This window comes from Anas acuta, chromosome 12 (assembly GCF_963932015.1).
Source record: "Anas acuta chromosome 12, bAnaAcu1.1, whole genome shotgun sequence".
Classification (NCBI taxonomy): domain Eukaryota; kingdom Metazoa; phylum Chordata; class Aves; order Anseriformes; family Anatidae; genus Anas; species Anas acuta.
The window spans coordinates 1,932,501-1,951,037 of NC_088990.1; the positions used below are offsets into that span (position 1 = coordinate 1,932,501).

The 18,537-nt window shown below is 36.1% G+C and overlaps 1 protein-coding gene across 2 annotated transcripts in view; it reads right to left on the reverse strand.

The window, feature by feature from the left end:
• The window catches only part of IQCH (IQ motif containing H), an 80,666-nt gene that overhangs the window by 50,272 nt on the left and 11,857 nt on the right, over positions 1-18,537 (reverse strand). The window contains exons 1-7 of one of the 2 annotated variants that reach the window (XM_068695819.1): positions 18,394-18,498; positions 17,391-17,513; positions 16,954-17,051; positions 16,496-16,610; positions 11,833-11,955; positions 1,344-1,455; positions 610-738 (exon numbers count right to left, since the gene is read on the reverse strand). In XM_068695819.1, the coding sequence (XP_068551920.1) occupies positions 610-738; positions 1,344-1,455; positions 11,833-11,955; positions 16,496-16,610; positions 16,954-17,051; positions 17,391-17,513; positions 18,394-18,450 (757 nt within the window). In that variant the 5' untranslated portion in view covers positions 18,451-18,498. Of the gene's footprint in view, positions 1-609; positions 739-1,343; positions 1,456-11,832; positions 11,956-16,495; positions 16,611-16,953; positions 17,052-17,390; positions 17,514-18,393; positions 18,499-18,537 lie in introns of those variants that run through there. The other variant, XM_068695818.1, reaches the window with a different exon arrangement.

Consider the following 18,537-nt stretch of genomic DNA (forward strand, 5'->3'; position numbering starts at 1 on the left):
TTATTCCATATATTTTTTTAGTTTTCCAACTACTATGTTTCATTAGGAAAACTTTGAAATTTATATTTCAATTTGCTACTACGCCCACTCCTCATTTTGCTCATGCTCCTTTTCACATTGATGGTATGTTTGTCACATGCCACAAGCAGCTGTAGCAATAACAGTTTTGAACATTCTTTGTAGTAGATCAGAACCCTGTTACCCAGAGTACATTCATTTATGAAGAGCCATTCATCTCATCACACTGGCAAAACAGAGGCTTGATCAGATGTTGTAAGTCATGTTTACCATCACTTGCAGTATCATTGGCTTTACTATAACTCTGATGGTCAGATATTAGATTCAGACACTTCGAATCTGAAACATGCAGGTAGGAACCTCTAAGAATTTTCAGAAACGAGCAGTGAACAAATCCTCACAGGGATTAAGAAATATGATTCCTATTCAATTGCAAGACACAGGATGCTCATGTGCATTTTTATGCACTAAGTATTTTTAAGAATTTTACTGAGTACTTGTTAGACAGCCACTTCCTTGAGAGACAAAACAAGGGACTGAAAGTGAAGTTGGAGATACAACTCATGGTTGTTATCAACCATTTGTACTCACCTACAGTTGACTTCTTGTGCTGCCTGTGAAACTCATGGAGAGGAGCTGCTTTGGATACAACAGGAGGTGTCTGGAGAGTTATCTTTGCTGCTGGAGGGATAAGCCGTTGTTCAGTTAGGCTCAGAATACCTATGAGAATATGACATTAATGAACAATTCATATACATTCCAGTAATGAAAGAAAAAAAAATAGTAACAATAATGAAAGAATTAAACAAAGGTAGTCCAAAGTTCTTTCAGTTCCAAATCCAAACTAGAAAATCAGCAGGTATTTTTTTTTCAATGAGGACACTCAAAGAAGATAATCTTTGTAATTACGTAAACAATGTAATTATGACTATGGACTGATTGCTAAAATAGCCCAAGTGCAGGACTAATTAAAACTGAATGATTAATAACCAGAGATTAATCATGATTCTATCTTGATCATTTTATTTGGTCACACAAGAATCTTCCATCATACACAATTCTTCTTTCCAGGAACAACTAAACTCTGTGAATTACAATATAACTTAATCAGGAAGGATGATGCTGAAAATAGCATGCTATCTCCTAAGGTTAGCTACCACACGAAGTAAGTAGTCTGAAGTGATCTCTACCCTTCGCAATGTTTGAGAAGACAATTCCTAAAAGTTTTGATTACCAGGTATCTGCTACAAAGAGCAAACAACACTGATTATGTAGCTTACATCTGGTGCCTGGCAACAATACCCAGACGGGCTTCTGTGACTCACCTTTCTTTATATCTTCATCTAACAGGGGTAAGGTAGAATCCATGTGGTGAGAGGCAGGCAAAACCCAAAGGTTGCTAGCTGTGTTACTTTTCACTGTCTTATGACTACACATCTAGGAAGAGACAGAATCTTATTTTAACACAGAGAAATCCTGGATTTGCAAAGGACACTTTTCTACTCAGGTAATAATGTAATTTCCACTATGAATAAGATTTAATAATGTAACAGAACAAGCACAGCTTTTACTACTCGTGAACATGCTACAGTACTTTCTACTGTTGTTACTTTATCAATTTAAAATAAAGTTAATTAAATTAAATTGATGTCTTGTGATTTCTGCTATGCAAAAATCAGTGTACTAGTTCCTAAAGAGATCACAAGGAGTTTGCTCAATTTTAATGAGTACATTGTAAACATAGTGCTTCCTGACAGAACAGTCTTTGCATATATAAAACACATACACAGACAAGGCACCAGAAAGAAAAGGAAGTTCCTTAAAATATGGAAATAAATTTTTACAGGGAAGAATACTAAAGGAATTAAAGTATGTGAAACTATTCAGAAATCAGGGATCAAAAAGTATCTCAGACTTCTGAAGTTTTCTTTAACTACAGCAGGGAACAACACAGCTTGATAATGTGATATGGAAGCATGTGCCACACTGGCTGTGCTAATGTGGGGATTAAAGCTCCCTTACTTCCCCAATTAACCTGTGCTTGCCAGAAAAAAATGGAACCTGCTGGTTCTAAGTGCCAGGGATTCAAGCAGTGACACATATCACTTTGGGATAGTGATATCACGTCTCTTATTGTTATGATCACTAGCACACAAACAGAGCACTGTGCAGGGAAAAGAACATATTGCTACCTTACACTTACATATTTTAAATACAGAATCTCTACATTATCATCACACTTTTTCCTTTCTCCGATATGGTATCTTCAGTTTCTTTCTCCCTAGGAATATACATACTATTCCATGTGGAACGTGAGTTGTACTCAATTCCTAAAGAAACAGAGAGCCAGATCTTCAGCAGGTTTAAAGCATCGCAGCACATGCAACTTCACAGCAAGTAACATCACTGAGATCTCTCGCTTGAAGATAGTGAACCACTACCAGCAGAAGATACTATTTTCTCTTGCCTGGCTCATGCTAGAAACATAAGACAAAGATAAACATAGGGAGACATGAAAGATTCACCTTAAACGCAAGTATTTTGATGAAGCAAAGGGAAAATTTAACCTTACTCAAAACCTTACTCTGTTGATGGATGTTTGGAAATCTAAGTAAAGTTTTATTAGTTTTAGCAGCTATATTACCCAAGGAGTAGGCGTGCTCTAATGTATGATGCTCAGAGCTTCCTTTGCAAGTGCAGCTGTACAAGTTCTCCAGTAACTTTCATGCTGTGTCCCAACAACACAAGAAGCAATTGACTAAAATTGAATGAAAAGGGTATGAAAGTGCCAGCACATGGGTGTAAATAATTATTAATCTGAGGAACAATAAATGTAGTGGAGGCACATATTAGATCTTTTAGGAACCAGGAAAGCCAGCAGGTAGATTGGACAAGGTAAAAGATCCGGCAATAATGCGGCAAAGAACATTGAGACAGGCTGGACAAAGAGCTTGGTACATCGGTTAGGATTAAAGGGTTTGGATGGGGACAGAGAATCAAGCACCTAAGATTAGGATATGCTTTACAAGGAACAGAGAAACCAGTGCAAGATAAAATGTAAAAAGGAGGAACTGGAACACACTAAGACAGGGAAAACAGACTGGTTTGTACACAAGATGCCTCTCCCTCACAATTTGGAGTGGACATCAAGTTCTCAGTCTCATGTTTTGCTGTTAAATAACTGTGAGGCCCAATACAAAATGCCCCATGCTTTTGTGGGTAATGATCTGCTATGAGTTACTCTATTAGTCTAATGATTAGAAATTCTTATATTGGGTAAAAAGGTTTGAACCCTACTGATGAGGTATATGGAAGACAACCTAATAACACGTGCTGGACGTTTTTTTTAATCTACTTTTTTTAAAAAAATCACTTCATTATGAATGATAAACTACCTTAAAATAACATTCAGTACATAAGATCTGAAAGCTACAAAATACTGATAGATCTGCAAAAAAAAATACTTCTTTCATAGAACACATCAGGACTACATGGTTTAAAATACTAGCTTTTAATGACTGATTATCATGCTTATGTGTATCTTTCAGTACACTAGGATCCAGGATGTGATTGGGATCCTTTGAGGACTAGTGTGTCACAATTAGTAAGTAACATCAGCCATTCAGTTTACAGAAAGGAATAGGAAATTCTAAAGGACTGTTCATAAGTCTAACAGGGAAATGAGATAGATCAAAATAAACTATTATAATTTTTCCTTCCAATTTGTGTAATAACACTGTCCACAAGAGACATTAGGGAGATAGGAAATATGTAGGCTTTCTCATAATAGAGAATCTTTCAGAGAAATCATAGGCACTCATTTCAGTTACGGCCATTATGAAGCATTATGCTTTAAGGGATCTAGCTGTATGAATCTTCATGTCCTCATGTTCCAAGAAAATAGCAATAAGCATATAACCAAGATTAACTTTATACCAGCCAGCATATAAGTGGCTTGATACTGAGAAAAGGAAATAATAAACCACACTTTTATACTGACACTCAGCTCAAGCATTTTGTGGGGGAAACAAAAATATATAAAATGAACAAAATTTAATTAATCAGTGACTACTTTTTTCAGGCTATTGCTATTGTATCAGGAAAGCAGCACTGATTTTACCATTGGTCAGTTTTATCCTAGTTTAAAACCCAGGAGTTTTGTTATGATAAACAGCACTATGTGTTTTATTTGTGTTCATACACATGTTATAAGCAACATAGAAAAGCAATTCAGGTAGAGTGTATGAGTTTAAAGGCAGCCTAGAGGTTTTTTTTTTTTACTGTAGATATTTAATTCTTCTTTTTTATAAACTCCATGGTAGGTGTCAACTTCAAAAAAGGACACATGCAACTGAAATGCAATTTCAACTCTGCTTTACACTGCACAGTGCCACTACGATCCATGAAATTACATGATACAGGCAACACAGTGGAAGTATAGAGCTCACCCAAAGCTGTTAGCTAAGAAAATCCCACACAAGCTTTACACCTTTCTTTTATGTTCTTTCAGCATCCTATTTGCTGCATTATCTGCCCTCTTAAAGACTTCAGTGAGATACCAAAGCAAAATTTGGCAAAACACTTTCCACCATCAGTTATTTTCATTAAAATTAAGGCAACTCAAAATAAAGATAGCTTAAAATACTAGTAAGTAATGCAAGAAAAATGTTTACTTTTAGCATATTATATACTTTTATTACTATTATTCAGTGACAAAAAAAGATCTTTATAAGATTTTATCATTTTAAAGGGTTTTCAATGGATTTATGTCTACTTAGGTCAGCACATCTTAAAACCTTTATTCACACTTAAGCTTTCATGGTATAAACACAACAAATAGTGGATGTAACACCACATATTCCAGAACTGGCAACTCCTAAAACTAGTGCTTTTATGTTTTCAGTGTAGACAGCCCCAGACCAGATTGAAACAAAGGATCACACCTTCTGTAACCCTAACCTGTAGGCACCTCAGCTGCTTTCTGTCTGGCAGAACCCAAGCTCAGAAGAGCTGCATTGTACCCTAACTGCTACGAGCTGAATGGAGTCACCGACATCTTCCTTCATGAATAACGCCTTCTAGTGAAGTTTGTTATGAAGATTATAATTCAGCAAGTATATTTGTCTGAAGTCAGCACAAAGCCTGCTCGTTCATCACGGGTACTTTTAAAGTACAGTTTTATAGGGCTGGAAGGGAGCACTTCATCTGTAGTGCAGAGTAAGGCTTACTCTGTATAATATGCTTGGAGTGTGCTGAAAAACTATTTTTTCATTTCAAGCACTTCTGAGTGTAATTAACCTGGGACATGAGAAAAAACAATTCTATTACCCTTTCTAAAGTGTTTTTCTCCTGTGGATAAACCTCTCCCACTTGATTTTTTTCTTTTTGCCTCATTTTAAATAGGGCACTTGTTGTAACACCATGGGGATTTTCTGATTAGTTCCCTATTTGTTTTCTTTTTACCCAGACAGCAATATTTAACTAGAACAAGTGATTTTAAAAATACACACACATATATATATATATATATTTATTTTTTTTTCCCTAGAAAAGAATATAGGCTGGTATTAAATACAGAGAAAATATAGTGTTGGAACTATGGTTTATCAACCCGGAAGATTAGATAAATCAGATTTTCTTATCAGAAAACCACACAGCTTGATAGCAATGGTGGAAAAGGTATACAGCAGCAATCTGTCATTTCACGATTATCTGCTCCAAATTGCCATTTACCTTTATATTTTTGATTAGGAAGATCTTGCTGAAATTTGATGTTCGTAATCCCCACAAAGAGAAGGATGAAGCATAGACAAATAAAATCAATAGAACTAAGGTCAGTTTTCCATATGTTCAGAAAACTGGCAGGTAAGAGTTTGTAGAAGGCACCTCTACTGGAAACTGGAAGTCTGTCAAACTGCATGTTCCTCAGACAAAAAGCACTAGAGAAACAAGATCAAACTATCCCAAAGATGAAACAGGATAAGGATAGCAAGTTACCAAACTTGATAAATCATGTTCTTCATTAATCTCAAAAAGAAGAAAAAAGCACGCAGAAAAAAAGAAAATGATCAGAAAGTGAACAGGTAAAATGAGATGCAAGTAACAAACTTCTGGGTAATAAAAATGCCATCATCGAGTACAGTCATGATTATTATTAAAATAGGAGCTACTTATGCGTAGAATCAACTTGCTTTATCCTAGTGCAAAAGGGAAGAGGTCTCAGGCTACCTTAAGCACCAAACAGATAATGTTTAGAGTTTTTCAGACTGGTGAATCCTGATGAAATGCATTCTAGGATACTTGAAGAGCTGACTGAAGCAATCTCAAGAACTGCTGGTGGGACTCTTGTAGAATGGAAACTCTACTAGAAGACGGGAAAAGTTCACAGTGCCTATTTTAGAAAGGTAAAGGATATGTTGAGGGATTCTAGCCTTAATGGTTTAACTATAATTCTTGGGAAAAAAAAAAAAAAAAAAGCAAAAAAGACCCAACCTCTTACGCAACTGAATTAGTTACAAATATCTGGAAAGTAACAAATAAATGTGTAACTTGAACCCATCAGGATCAAAAGTCTCAGACCCACCTCTTTTTTCCTACAATAGTTTAGTGAGCATTATGAATAGGGTAGAAAACTTAAGCACTACTTTACCAAGACTTTTGAAGCTTCCTGATCATGATGCTATATAAACACATGAAGCAAGCATGGTTTAGACATCCTTACTATAAGAGAGATGCAAAGCTGCTTTGGTAACTAATTCAGAAATAAGTTCTATATCAGAATGGAAGGCTACTGAGAGGCTTCAATGAGTCTGCCCAATAACTGGTTACAAATCATCAGGTCCTGCTGTTCACACAGGAGGAGGAGGTCTTCAGGTTTTCAGAAATGGAGGAAAATCAATTCAGACTGCAAAAAATTCAATTGAAATTAAGACAGAGGTGCTAAGAGACTTTTACTTTGTCCTCAATCATGCAATTTGTCCTCAATCATACAATGAATAGAAATATTGGTTAGAAGGGATCTTTGTTGGACATCAAGTCTAGTCTTGAGTCTACTAATCACACAAGATCAGGTCAGCTTTGTTTTTTTTCTAGATGAGATTCCTGTAGGATTTAATTACATTCTGTAGTTTTACAGCCTTGCAGTCTAAACTGATGTGTTTGCTTTGGTGTTGATCTATACAGTAAGCAGCAAAGCAAGGCAAAGCAAAGTACAGAACAGCTTCACTGACATTTCCATCATGTATCAGTTTCTGTTCTGAAAAGGAATCTCATTCCGATAATCAAGCCAAGTAATCTTAGCAATAAATAGTAAATAAAGTGTTTGATACTGGTTTCCAATGACCTAATTTTGGTCCTCTGAGACTAAGAACCAGCATATGGAATTGCAGAAATACCCAATGGTAAGCAAAGGACAAATTCTCATCAGTGTGAGTGGAACTATTTTAAAGTCAGATGAGTCAAAATTTGTAACAATCTCTATGAAATTTAAAATAGGAACCATTTTTAAAACTGGTTGTCTTTTTATTCAAGGAGATTTCCAAGTAGGAAAATTATGTAGAAAATGCAAGTTTGTCTTACTCATTCCAATTTACATAGTCCAGCATTTTATTTACCTAGTGATTAACACAGGTTCCCTGAGATGTAATACCGAGACAGTAATAAATATTTCTGTCACATTTTGTTTATCTAAATAGAATAAACTCCAATTTCAATGGAAAGCCCAACATATAACCTTCAATATGCATCAGCTAGGCATCTTTAACAACAGGTCTTACACATTATTCTTACCTACTTTAAGTTCTTAAACTAACCAGAGATGGCTCTGAATCGTCAATTTTCCATGTAATTGGAAAAATCAAGCTTTGCTCCTTCATAACCTGCTGCTAGCTCTCCCAGAAATTTACCTCCATCAAAACTCTGCCATAGCAGGTGCAAGAGAGAATAGATGGAGAACTTTGGTGAATCCCACATCTGTTTTTTGAAAAAGGGAACAGAAGCAGCACAGAAGGAAGTAAGGAAGATAATTGCTGGCTTGAACTACAATACATTTTACTTGCGGGCAAAGGGCCAGCTTACACGAGGCAGAATATGCAGGACCATCTTATTGGAATTCAGGGGTGGGCCTCCATTCTTGTCCGGAGACAGCTGTAAACCAGCAGCCCATAGCATCACAATCAGGCACTGAGTTTTGTCAAGGAATGCTGATATGTACGGAAGCAGCTTCAGCAGCTTTGGCTGCACCCCTACCTAGCAAAATGACAGTCAATCTCCAATTCCAGATGACAAGAACTGGATAAAAACTTAAAACAAATGGTGACCTTTCAAAAGATTAATTTGTTTACCAACAAAACGTTCAACGTTTGTCATCTCAGATGGGGGTGACCTTCACATTCCCATTTCTAGGTTGAAAGGATGCTGACTTTAGTCATCTGTTAACTCCATCTCACCAATTATTTCCTTTTTATTTTTACTGATGAGAAGATTTTATTAATCCACTGTGCTGCTTAGTCTGATTACATACCATAATACAAATGCAACAAGCTTATTTTGAATTATTGTGGTGTAACATTGATTTGTTTAGGTCTCATTCTGCTACCAATGCCAAATTATGCTTTGACTGTAATTATAGCCATATGCATAGGTTTAAAACAATCAAATTTTGAGGACCAAAACACCTGATTTTCTTCTACAGCTTCTTCTAATCATTTGAAATGAAAAGAATTGCCCTGCTCCGCCTTCATTTATAATTTTGGAAATGAATAGACTCCCAGTGTTAAGCATTAGTGATTAGTACGATGCAAATACCAAATAAAGAACAAATAACTGAGGACGTGATTAGAGTGATTGCACTCAAATAACTTAGCTAAAAAAAAAAAAACACCAACAAAACAGAATCACTGCCATCACCGTTAAAGCCACACTGTATAAGATGCAACTCATAAAGGCTAGAAATCATCACCGTATTAAATTCTAACTCATGAATAAATTAAAAGGTTCCTAAGTTTACAGTATAATATATATTTATATGAAAACAGGGACCAAGAAGTGCCAGAATAATTCTATAAAAGAACAGCAGTCCTATGAAAACGAAAGGTATAGCTGTGAATCTTTTCTACATTGCAGCAGTTAGTCAGAATTATTTTTGCTGCAATTCAGATCACTATTTGTTTTGCTAGATCCTCCATGGGAAGTGTACATATTTAATAATTATCTTCTCATCATTTTTCATTTGTTATCCAGATACAGTCTACAAAATAAAGCTATGCCCAGTCTGCCAATGGTGTTTCAAACAGAATTACATTTCTTATTTTAAGATAACTATGGAATGTTACAGAGGATGAAACATTAGTGCTTATCAAACCAAAAAAGTACAAAAGGGCAATAGTAACCACATAATTAATTTCCTTTAGTTTCTGTCTTACAATTCAGCATTGGTAAACACCAAAAGAGCAAGAAAAGAACATTTTCATGAAAAAATGAGATTTTTACTAAGAAAATGAAAATAATTTTTCAAGCTACTAAAATAGCAGGATAGGAAAAAGTCTGTGAACTTTGTGCTTGACCTAACTAGTTAGATCAAAACCAGTTTGTTTTTAACCTAACCACATTTTAAAATACTCAGGTCTCCTTGAAAACTGGAATACTGACAACTCTTAGAAAAAAATGAATGCAGTTAATCGAGTGATTAGTTTTTCATTCGTGTCACTTTCTGCCACTGATTTTTTTGGGGGCATAATCTTTGAATTTAGGTACATATGTAGGGCATGTACATGGGTATACGCATAGGTCCGCCCGTGTGTATGTACAAATATTGCCCTCTAATGGCAGACTAGAAAAAACAGGGTAGGTAGTAGCTAACTTAATTCTTCTTATAGGTACTTAATTGCTGTTTGTTTTTCCAAAATGAAAGACCATATAATTTTAGACCTGCAACTACACACTAATTTATTTTAGCTACTCTTGGCAATCTATAACTATCATTTCACTGCGTGCTTGTATACATCACATTTAACAGAAATGCCTTCATTCACAATCTTGGTAGTGGATTTTGCAAATCCAACTGCAGAATTCCCCTCCCCCCCAGTGAAGACAGAACATTTCAAAACACAGATTGTGCCATGAAATTCAAGAACTTTTTTAGTGTCTACTTCAGTAAAACTGCAGAATAAATTACAGATGGAAAATACCTACTTGTTTTTTCAGCCAATCTCCCTGTCATAAACAGTTTCTAAGCAACTGTAAATATGTATCAGAGAGCTTGACTAATTTACATTAAACGTTAGTAATTTAAGTCAACATTAAGAAGTTTTCTCTGATCAGTATACATTTCAGTGAGAGTGGTAAAACACATGGCTCTCTGCAGTAGTATAATATTCCTCTCTGCGAGTGTTTTAGAGTGGTTCTAAAAAGCTATTAGCCATGATGCTTTTTTCTAATTAACTCTATATCACAGGGTTAGACAAATCACCTCTTAGTCTGGGCAACAGCTTTCAAAAATCATTTTTTATAAGTGGCAGCTTACAACTGTGCCATTCACAGATTCTGTTTGTGTTGTTTAAAACCAAACACCCTAGAATCTTACGGCAATGGGCTTGCTGCATAATACTTCTATTACAAACATTACATTCTAGAAGAGCATCCTTGTGTGAGACTATTGGGCATATTCTTTCATGGGGACAGTGCTGTGCTGAATTTGTGAACATAACTGATTTTTGTGGATGTCTGTGGCTATCTTTTTTTTTTTTTAAAGCATACTTTAAAGAAAATCATCCTCATGTTTGTTTAAGAGGAGCAGCAGTTCTGCAGAACAGAAATTTGGAAGAATCAAAACTTAATGTTACACAGCTTAAACATTCTAAGGCCAGAGAGAAGAGCGATATCAGGGGCGCTGGCCAGGATTCTCCTACTAGCGTGTTGTGAGAAGTGCTCAGCCTCAGCTTTTCTAGATAATTGTTTTGTACTAAGGGAAACATCTTGACCAGGGATAAAAGGAAAGCTGTGATTCAGAATACCTTGTAGCTGGACAGCAAATACGCTTAGGATCTATAAGATATTGAAAAATCTCCACATGCAACAGAATGATCTAAATCTGTCCCTCACATTCCAAAGCAAGTCTTCCAGGTATGGGAATAAGAAGCAGAATAAGACATTCTCTCCTAACCCTTGTCAGAAAAATAAGATGCAAACAACACCTAAATTCATGCATTCAGTCTAGGATTCTGATTCTCATTTAGTATAACCCCTATTTTTCTGCTGCAGTGACACTGATTTCTGCTGTGATAGCCCTATGGTAAGATTGCTTCTTTAAAAAAAAAAAAAAAAGTCAATTAAAAACCGCATCAAAGCAACGTACAAGCATTTTTCACTCATTCATAACAATCCTATTGACATTTGAAAATTGAAGGTGTTCACGTCTCTTAAAGAAACAGCCATGCAACAAACAACTGAAAGCCCATTCTTATTAACAAAACCCCTTTTACGTCTTCCTTGATCTTTGTGTCATGTTCTGAACTCCACAAGCTCCAATTTATCTTCAGGCCCTGAGTCTACTGAGATTACTCACCACACACATTCCCATGTATGCTTATACTTTTGCTGTACTGGACTGTTGCTACCTAAACCTGTTACATTCCATGTTTGATTTCCCTTTGTCACTCAGTATGTTTTGATTGTTAGATAGAAATATCAAAAAATGGAAAATTATGAGGTACTTTCACTTACAATATTTTTTTTTATTAGTTAGGTCTGACATGTATTAATTTTAATAATGAACAGTCAATATATATAAACCCATAATACATAAAAGTTACTCACAGGAACAGGTCTTTTCTTAGTTATAAGTGGCAGCCTGATCTCATAGTTCTGTGGTTTTAAAACAGCTTTCTTGTTGATGTTCTCTGGGTCAAGCATAATTTTCATATCCGTTTCCAGCTGGTGCTGAAACATAACATGCACAGTCTTAAAATAATTGCACTAGGCCAGAAGTATTTATAAACAGGAATTGACTAACATGTCCAGAAATTTGCAATAGGATGATTAAAAAATCATGTTATCTCACTGTCCACACAGAACTGGGCAAACAATGAAAAAGTGGTTTTGATTAGACAAACGACTTAGCAAGGCATAAAATTAGCATTCCTATGCATGCTTCTACCAAAATTTGTTCAATCAATTAATTTCACTATAAGTACTGAAAGTTCCAGTTTTGCACGTCTTTGAGTTAAATTTTAAGTGGAAAGGACAATCAAGCTTGACTAATTTGATTAACATAGGCCATTTGTTGATTTGATTTACCTTTGCTATAAAACAAATGTTTCGATACATACAAATTAGGAAACATGGGCAAAACAAACAATATTTAAAGAAATCCCAACTCATTATTACAAATGTTAATACAATTTATCCTGTTGGAAAGAGCTAATACAGCCACATTTTAAAAACATAGCTGTTCATATAAAAATATTTTATTATGGTGCTATCGTTTTACTTATTTTTATGTATTTTTCCTGAATGTTGTCTCATGTAAGTCTCAGATCAGCTTTTTAACAGAGTTTGCACCTCTGCTTTATAAAAACTATTTTGCGAACTATTCAAGACCGTGTAAAGTACATGTCTAACCATAAACACGGACTCAGACATTCAACACACAGTTCTAATCTAAAGCACTTATTGTATAGAAGCCAGAAGCAGCTCAACAGTGTTTTTTTTTTTTGTTTTTTTTTTTTTTTTTTTTTTTTTTTTTTTTTTTACCACCCAATGCCAAAGACGGAGGAATCCTCAGATGGCAGGAACTAACGGATTGCCAGACAAGTCCACAGAGCTATGGCAATTCAGAGGAGCTAGGGGCCTGGTACTTTATGTGCCTATTTCCCACTGCATGGATATGGGAATACAAAAACCCCTCTTACCATGTGAGATCCAACTAAACATATTTATAGATGAGAGCTCTCTGCTGGTATCTCCATTGTGTAAACATAAAAAGGAATTTATGAGAATTATGTTTTTTGACAAATAAAATAGTCCATAAAAAGTGTAAGAATTGTTAGAGGTATATCTGAACTATTAAGCAATTGTATTACTTTGTGAGAGCACTAAAACTGGTTGAATTTATTTATCTGCACAATATATTCCCTTCTTTTGATAGTAATTACAAGCAGATGTATCAATGAGACGCTCATTTAGATTTGGGTTTGTAAGAACAAAAGTTATTATCCAAGCCAATTACTCTTTTACCCACATGGCTGCACAGAGACAGAAAGTTCAATTTTCACCTCATCAGTGATTTTGTGGTATTTATTTTATTACTATAACACACCACTGTACAGAAAGGAAACTGCTTGTGCTATTAAACAAGAATTGGGGGAAAATTGAGTACCTTCTCAATTAAAATAGGAGATGATTCACAATTCAGATTCCCCAGTCAGACTGACAGTGAAATGATCAGTGTTGGAGTGGCAAATTCCACTAAGTGTAACAAGAATTGAAATGCTTAATAATAAAATATAATAATAATCTATGGCAAGTGACAATTCTACACTTGCAGGATGGTATCATTGGTCTCTTCCATCTATATCATCCAAGGTCTTACATTTAAAGTGGCCTCAACCTTCTTGATGTAGAACAAAAAAAAGGTGAGAAGAGCAGAGCAAACAGTGCATTATTACAAATATAATGCTCTACAAGAATAAGAATTATTGTGCTCAACTATTAGCACGGAGTATAGAGGAATGTACAAAACAAGTTGACGTGCAGCCGTACAGCTAAGGATTCAAATCCTGTTTTATTTCTACACAGAAGTCATGTCAGAACAGAGGGCATTTAATTGCATAGCAGGCTAACAAATCAGACTCTAGGTAATTCTGTTTCGCAGATGCACGTGGTGCATGGTTTCAAATGGAGTCTAATTCCTTTATGAATGAGTTACATTATATTAACCTCTGAAACAATCTGTATTATCAGTAACTAAACCGCTTTTCGTGTCTGGCTATTTGTGGTATGTGCAAATTCTAGACCCTCTAGAAACAACTTTTTGTTTACATATTTAATTCTTTTAAAGAGAACATTAACTTCTACTGTACATTCACAATGTCAGCTTTTAGTGACGAAACAAAATAAAGCTGCACAAGCAAAAGCTCGTGTGTTTCAATTATGCAGCTATTTTTTACTTTTATTTTTAAATTTGAACTGATTCACATACTGGTTATGGACAACAGTGTCCTTTCAGCCATTGCTATGTGGGGGCTTTACAATTCTTGCAAGATGCCTCTTTATGGTTCTTAAGCCTCATTAGAAGAAGGAACCCAATTACAGCACACCATGAGGATAAGAAAGGGGGACAGTGCTTCACAATTCCTCCTATGAGTCAGGTTCAAACAGCCTCATGCTGCTGCTTTTATGATTCAGAAATAGTGTACGTGTGACTAAACAATAATTTTAAGCCTATTCTGACACCTGTGGGCAAACTATTTCCCACATGACAAGTATTCTACGTGAAAATTGCATCTGTGCTCGTTTGACTCCAACCTTATTTTATCCTAACTGTTACAAATACAACTTATGCTCCATTTCTACTCTCACATGGCCTACTATGGATTGCAAAGCACAAAAATATTACTACATGAATTATTCATCGCTCTCAGAACCTCTGTGGGTTGAAAAGTTGATTCCTTCAAGCCTACATACCTGGAAATACTTTCTGCAAATGACAAACTATTCAGTTCACAAGTATTTCTTGAGTGGAATGAAATTTGGAAAAACAGGAAAGTACACTTAAATACAAAAAAAAATGTTTATAGTTGCAAGTGAGGAAAAGACAGGAAGTGAGGAATTGTAGGTGAGAATTTCCCAGCTGGATTTCACAACTATTTAATAATAAAAGCTTTTTATGTTGGCATGACGGGCATGTAGAACAGCTGGCAAAACAGCGCTGTTTGTCATTTTCTTTATAATGGGAAATTAGGGCTAGCTTGTGTGTCACTGGATATGCATTTCTAAGCAGATGCCATGGATATCAGAAATTAAAAGACAAAGAGAAAGTCAAGGCAGGACATAGGATATGTTCCCCTGTAAATTAAGCTCATTCATGCACATGAAGAGTTGAAAGACCAATGATAATATAGAATTTACAGAGTAAATGACTTTTTTTTTTTTTTTACCAAAACATAAGTGTGTTCATATAGGACAGGGTTAGAGTACTGTCTGCAAACTGTATTCTGCTTTCAGAACACCATTAGACACCATCGTTATCCATTCAAAATTGGGAATGCCAGGGTACTCCATTCAACAAATTCCAATGTTCATATTCTTTGTAAATTATGAATGAAAACATTTCACAACAATAACAGTAACATTTTATACAAAGATATAAAATTTATATGTAAAGATTACTGACTCTTTCAGTACAATCTCACAGAAATTCATTTTCGTAGTTCTACTGCATCATGAAATTTGTTCAAGTTAAATAAGAACTAGAGATCTCACTATCTTATTCATCATTTCAAAAATATGCAATACTTTAATACTGCTTTACAGTGAGACTTCTTTTACAAATAAAATCAGCAACAGAAGAGTTTGGCTGCTCATTCTGGCTATACAATTTTGTGTAGTTTCTGGTAAGCCTCAGTACAACAGACGGCCTCCTCTTAAGGTTGTCTTTCACCAAAGCTCCCTTGAATTTAAACCATAACAACATAAAATTGTGAAAATGGGTATTTTAAAATATTTTATTCAATTAATTAATTTGTTTTTAAAATATGTTTGAGAAAAACAGCTTGAACTCACCAGTCAAAACTCACACCTTAGAATAAAATAAACAAAAAACCAACACTTACAATACAACCATTTTAAGAAGGCTTTAAATGAATTTACATGGATTTCACTTACGAAAGACATTAAAACATCAGCTTTCAAGGAAAAAAACTGCACTTATTACAGAGGTGACTGCCCTATATATGAAAGAAAATCTTTCCCACATTTCCCCATGCCTTCTACTCAAAAACAAAAGAGAACTAGTTTTAGTCTCAAATTATACAAACATTTATATCTGTGCTCATGCTACTCCAATATACAGTCCCATTTATTTCAAAGTCATTACTCACAGAGTCACAGTTAATCCTATGATATTTGCAGAACCAGGACCTTAAAACAGAATAAACATCTAGTTTCAGGATTCTTTAACAAAGTACTTGTGGGAGAAAAATAAGGAATGGAAGGCTTGTGGATGCACCTATGATAATACTAATGTCCTTCATAACTTAGACTTTGTCCTACCGTGAAGCAGGAAGAAAGCTCCTCCTTCTCAGCTCTCTCATTCTACTGAGAATTTTTAACATATTCAGTCACCAGATGGTGTATTATGAAAAACTGAATTCATGTGGAGTCAGAACATAAGGTCATGGGATCAACTGGTAACCTACAAGATGACAGCCTACTCATTTAATGTGGTCTCTGGCAAAACAAGTAATATGTTATTTCAGACCTGTGAACCTTGAGAAATACGTAGTGCTGATTTGCTGCATGCCTGGACAGTCATGGGCTCAACAGGCACTCGTGGTAAAACAAGCTGTTTCTGAGAAGCACCAAAATGAAGCCCCCTGAGTTAGAAAGAAAGAAACAGTGAGGTTTTTAGAACTTACTTTGATTTTACCTATTAAATCCATACTGCTTCCATGTGGATGAATCTAAAATACTATATTTTTATTTAAGTGTGTTTAGCGAAAAATCACAGGAGTTAACTGAAGGTTGCTTTAACTTCGTAGGACTGCATTTACTTTTGTATTGCTTTTTAGCTTAAACAAAATAAAACTAAAATAGTAAATGATCAAAATAACCTCATTTGGGCCAATATTTCCATTTGCTTTATAAAATCCTGGTACCATAGTTTTTCTGTCTTGATGCATGCATTCATCTCAGCAATAAAACTGCTGTTTCACTTACCATTTAGTGGCCTGTTTTGAATGTACTTCGCTATTGTCGGTAGAAGAAATAGTTAACACTTGTCTGTTTATAGCATTTAAATAATTTTCAGCGTGTTTCTGTCAGAGGAAAAAAAATAATGTTTAGACTATTATAAAGGCATGAGCGATACTAAATTTATTTAACTCAGTTGGACTAACTAATTATTTAACTTTTTATTTAACTTCTGTTGGACTAAATCAGACTTCGGCTAAAGTTAAGAGGCCTACAATCAATTAATTCTGGCCATGAAAAAAAAAAAAAGGAAGCTGTTATTCTAAACCGTAATATTTGATGAATCCCATCATTTGCTCATCAGAAAGGGAACTTGCAGGATGACAAACATACGTCCCTAAGTGAATTATTGACAGAAATCTCAAAGATTGAAGTGTCTTCTGGATCTGTTCCATTTTACTTACTCTCAGCCCAAGTTCAGCTCTTTCAATTGCTGTTTCCAGATCGCTGATATCCACATCTTCCACATTTCTCTTCAAGCTGATATTTTTCACTTTGTCTTTAAGCTTATGAAGGTCTTCTTGAACCTAAAAAAAAAAAAAACAAAAAAACAAAAAACAAGTTATGACACAAGTCATATCTATAACCCAAAACCGTGGGATTATGTATTAGCATTTAATCCAAATTTTCACTGATTCTGCTTTGTCAAAAGTATTCCCAAACACTGCTGCCAGTGCAGGGGCTTGTTCAGAGGCCTTAGTCTCTTGTGCCACGTGGATGGTTGATGTCTGCTGGACTCTGTGGACATTTTTGGGTGACTTCCATTTGAAGCTGACAAAGTCCTCAGTTTGGAAGATTATTTGAGAAGCATGGAGGAAACGCAACTGAACAACAGTGCAATTCTCCACAATAGGATTTAAGCATCTTATGCTTCACAGAACATTTACTAACCATGATAAAATCACTCTTTAAAACACCATTTTGTGATTTCGGTTACGAAAACAGCATCACAGAAGCACAAACTGTGATTACTCGAAGAAAACAACACCGTGGCTCACATATATTGAGAACTACAACGTGATTACCGCAAGATTAGCAACTCAAAGGTGCTCCAATTTGATTCCAGCCCAAAACCCAAACCCTCACAGCATTTCTCAGGCACACGCTGCCAAATCCAACGCAGGTTTCACCAGTGCCGAGGGTACCTCAGGAGACAACCCCAGCGGAGATGTCCCCTGAGGAGACCCCACGGAAGCTCGCAGCGAGGCGTTTATGTCACTGCGGGTGACATTGGGGTGACATTTTAGTGACAGACACATCCTTGCACCTCAATCCAGCCCTCAGGTCACAGCTTTATGAGGCACCAACTTCACCCCTCCGCCCCCCCGAGCGAGCTACCACCTCCCCCAACTCCCCAGCCTCCCCCCCTTGGGCCGGGGGCAGCGCCTGGGCCCCTCCCGGCCCCACCTGCACCAGGGCGGCCTCCGCCCCCCTCCCCGGGCCCGGCCCCTCCGAGCCCGCCATGGCGGCTGCGGCCGCAGCCCTAGCAACGGGACGCGCGAGGCGGGCCGCACCACCCGCTCACAGCCAGAGGGGGGTTTTAGAGCCAAA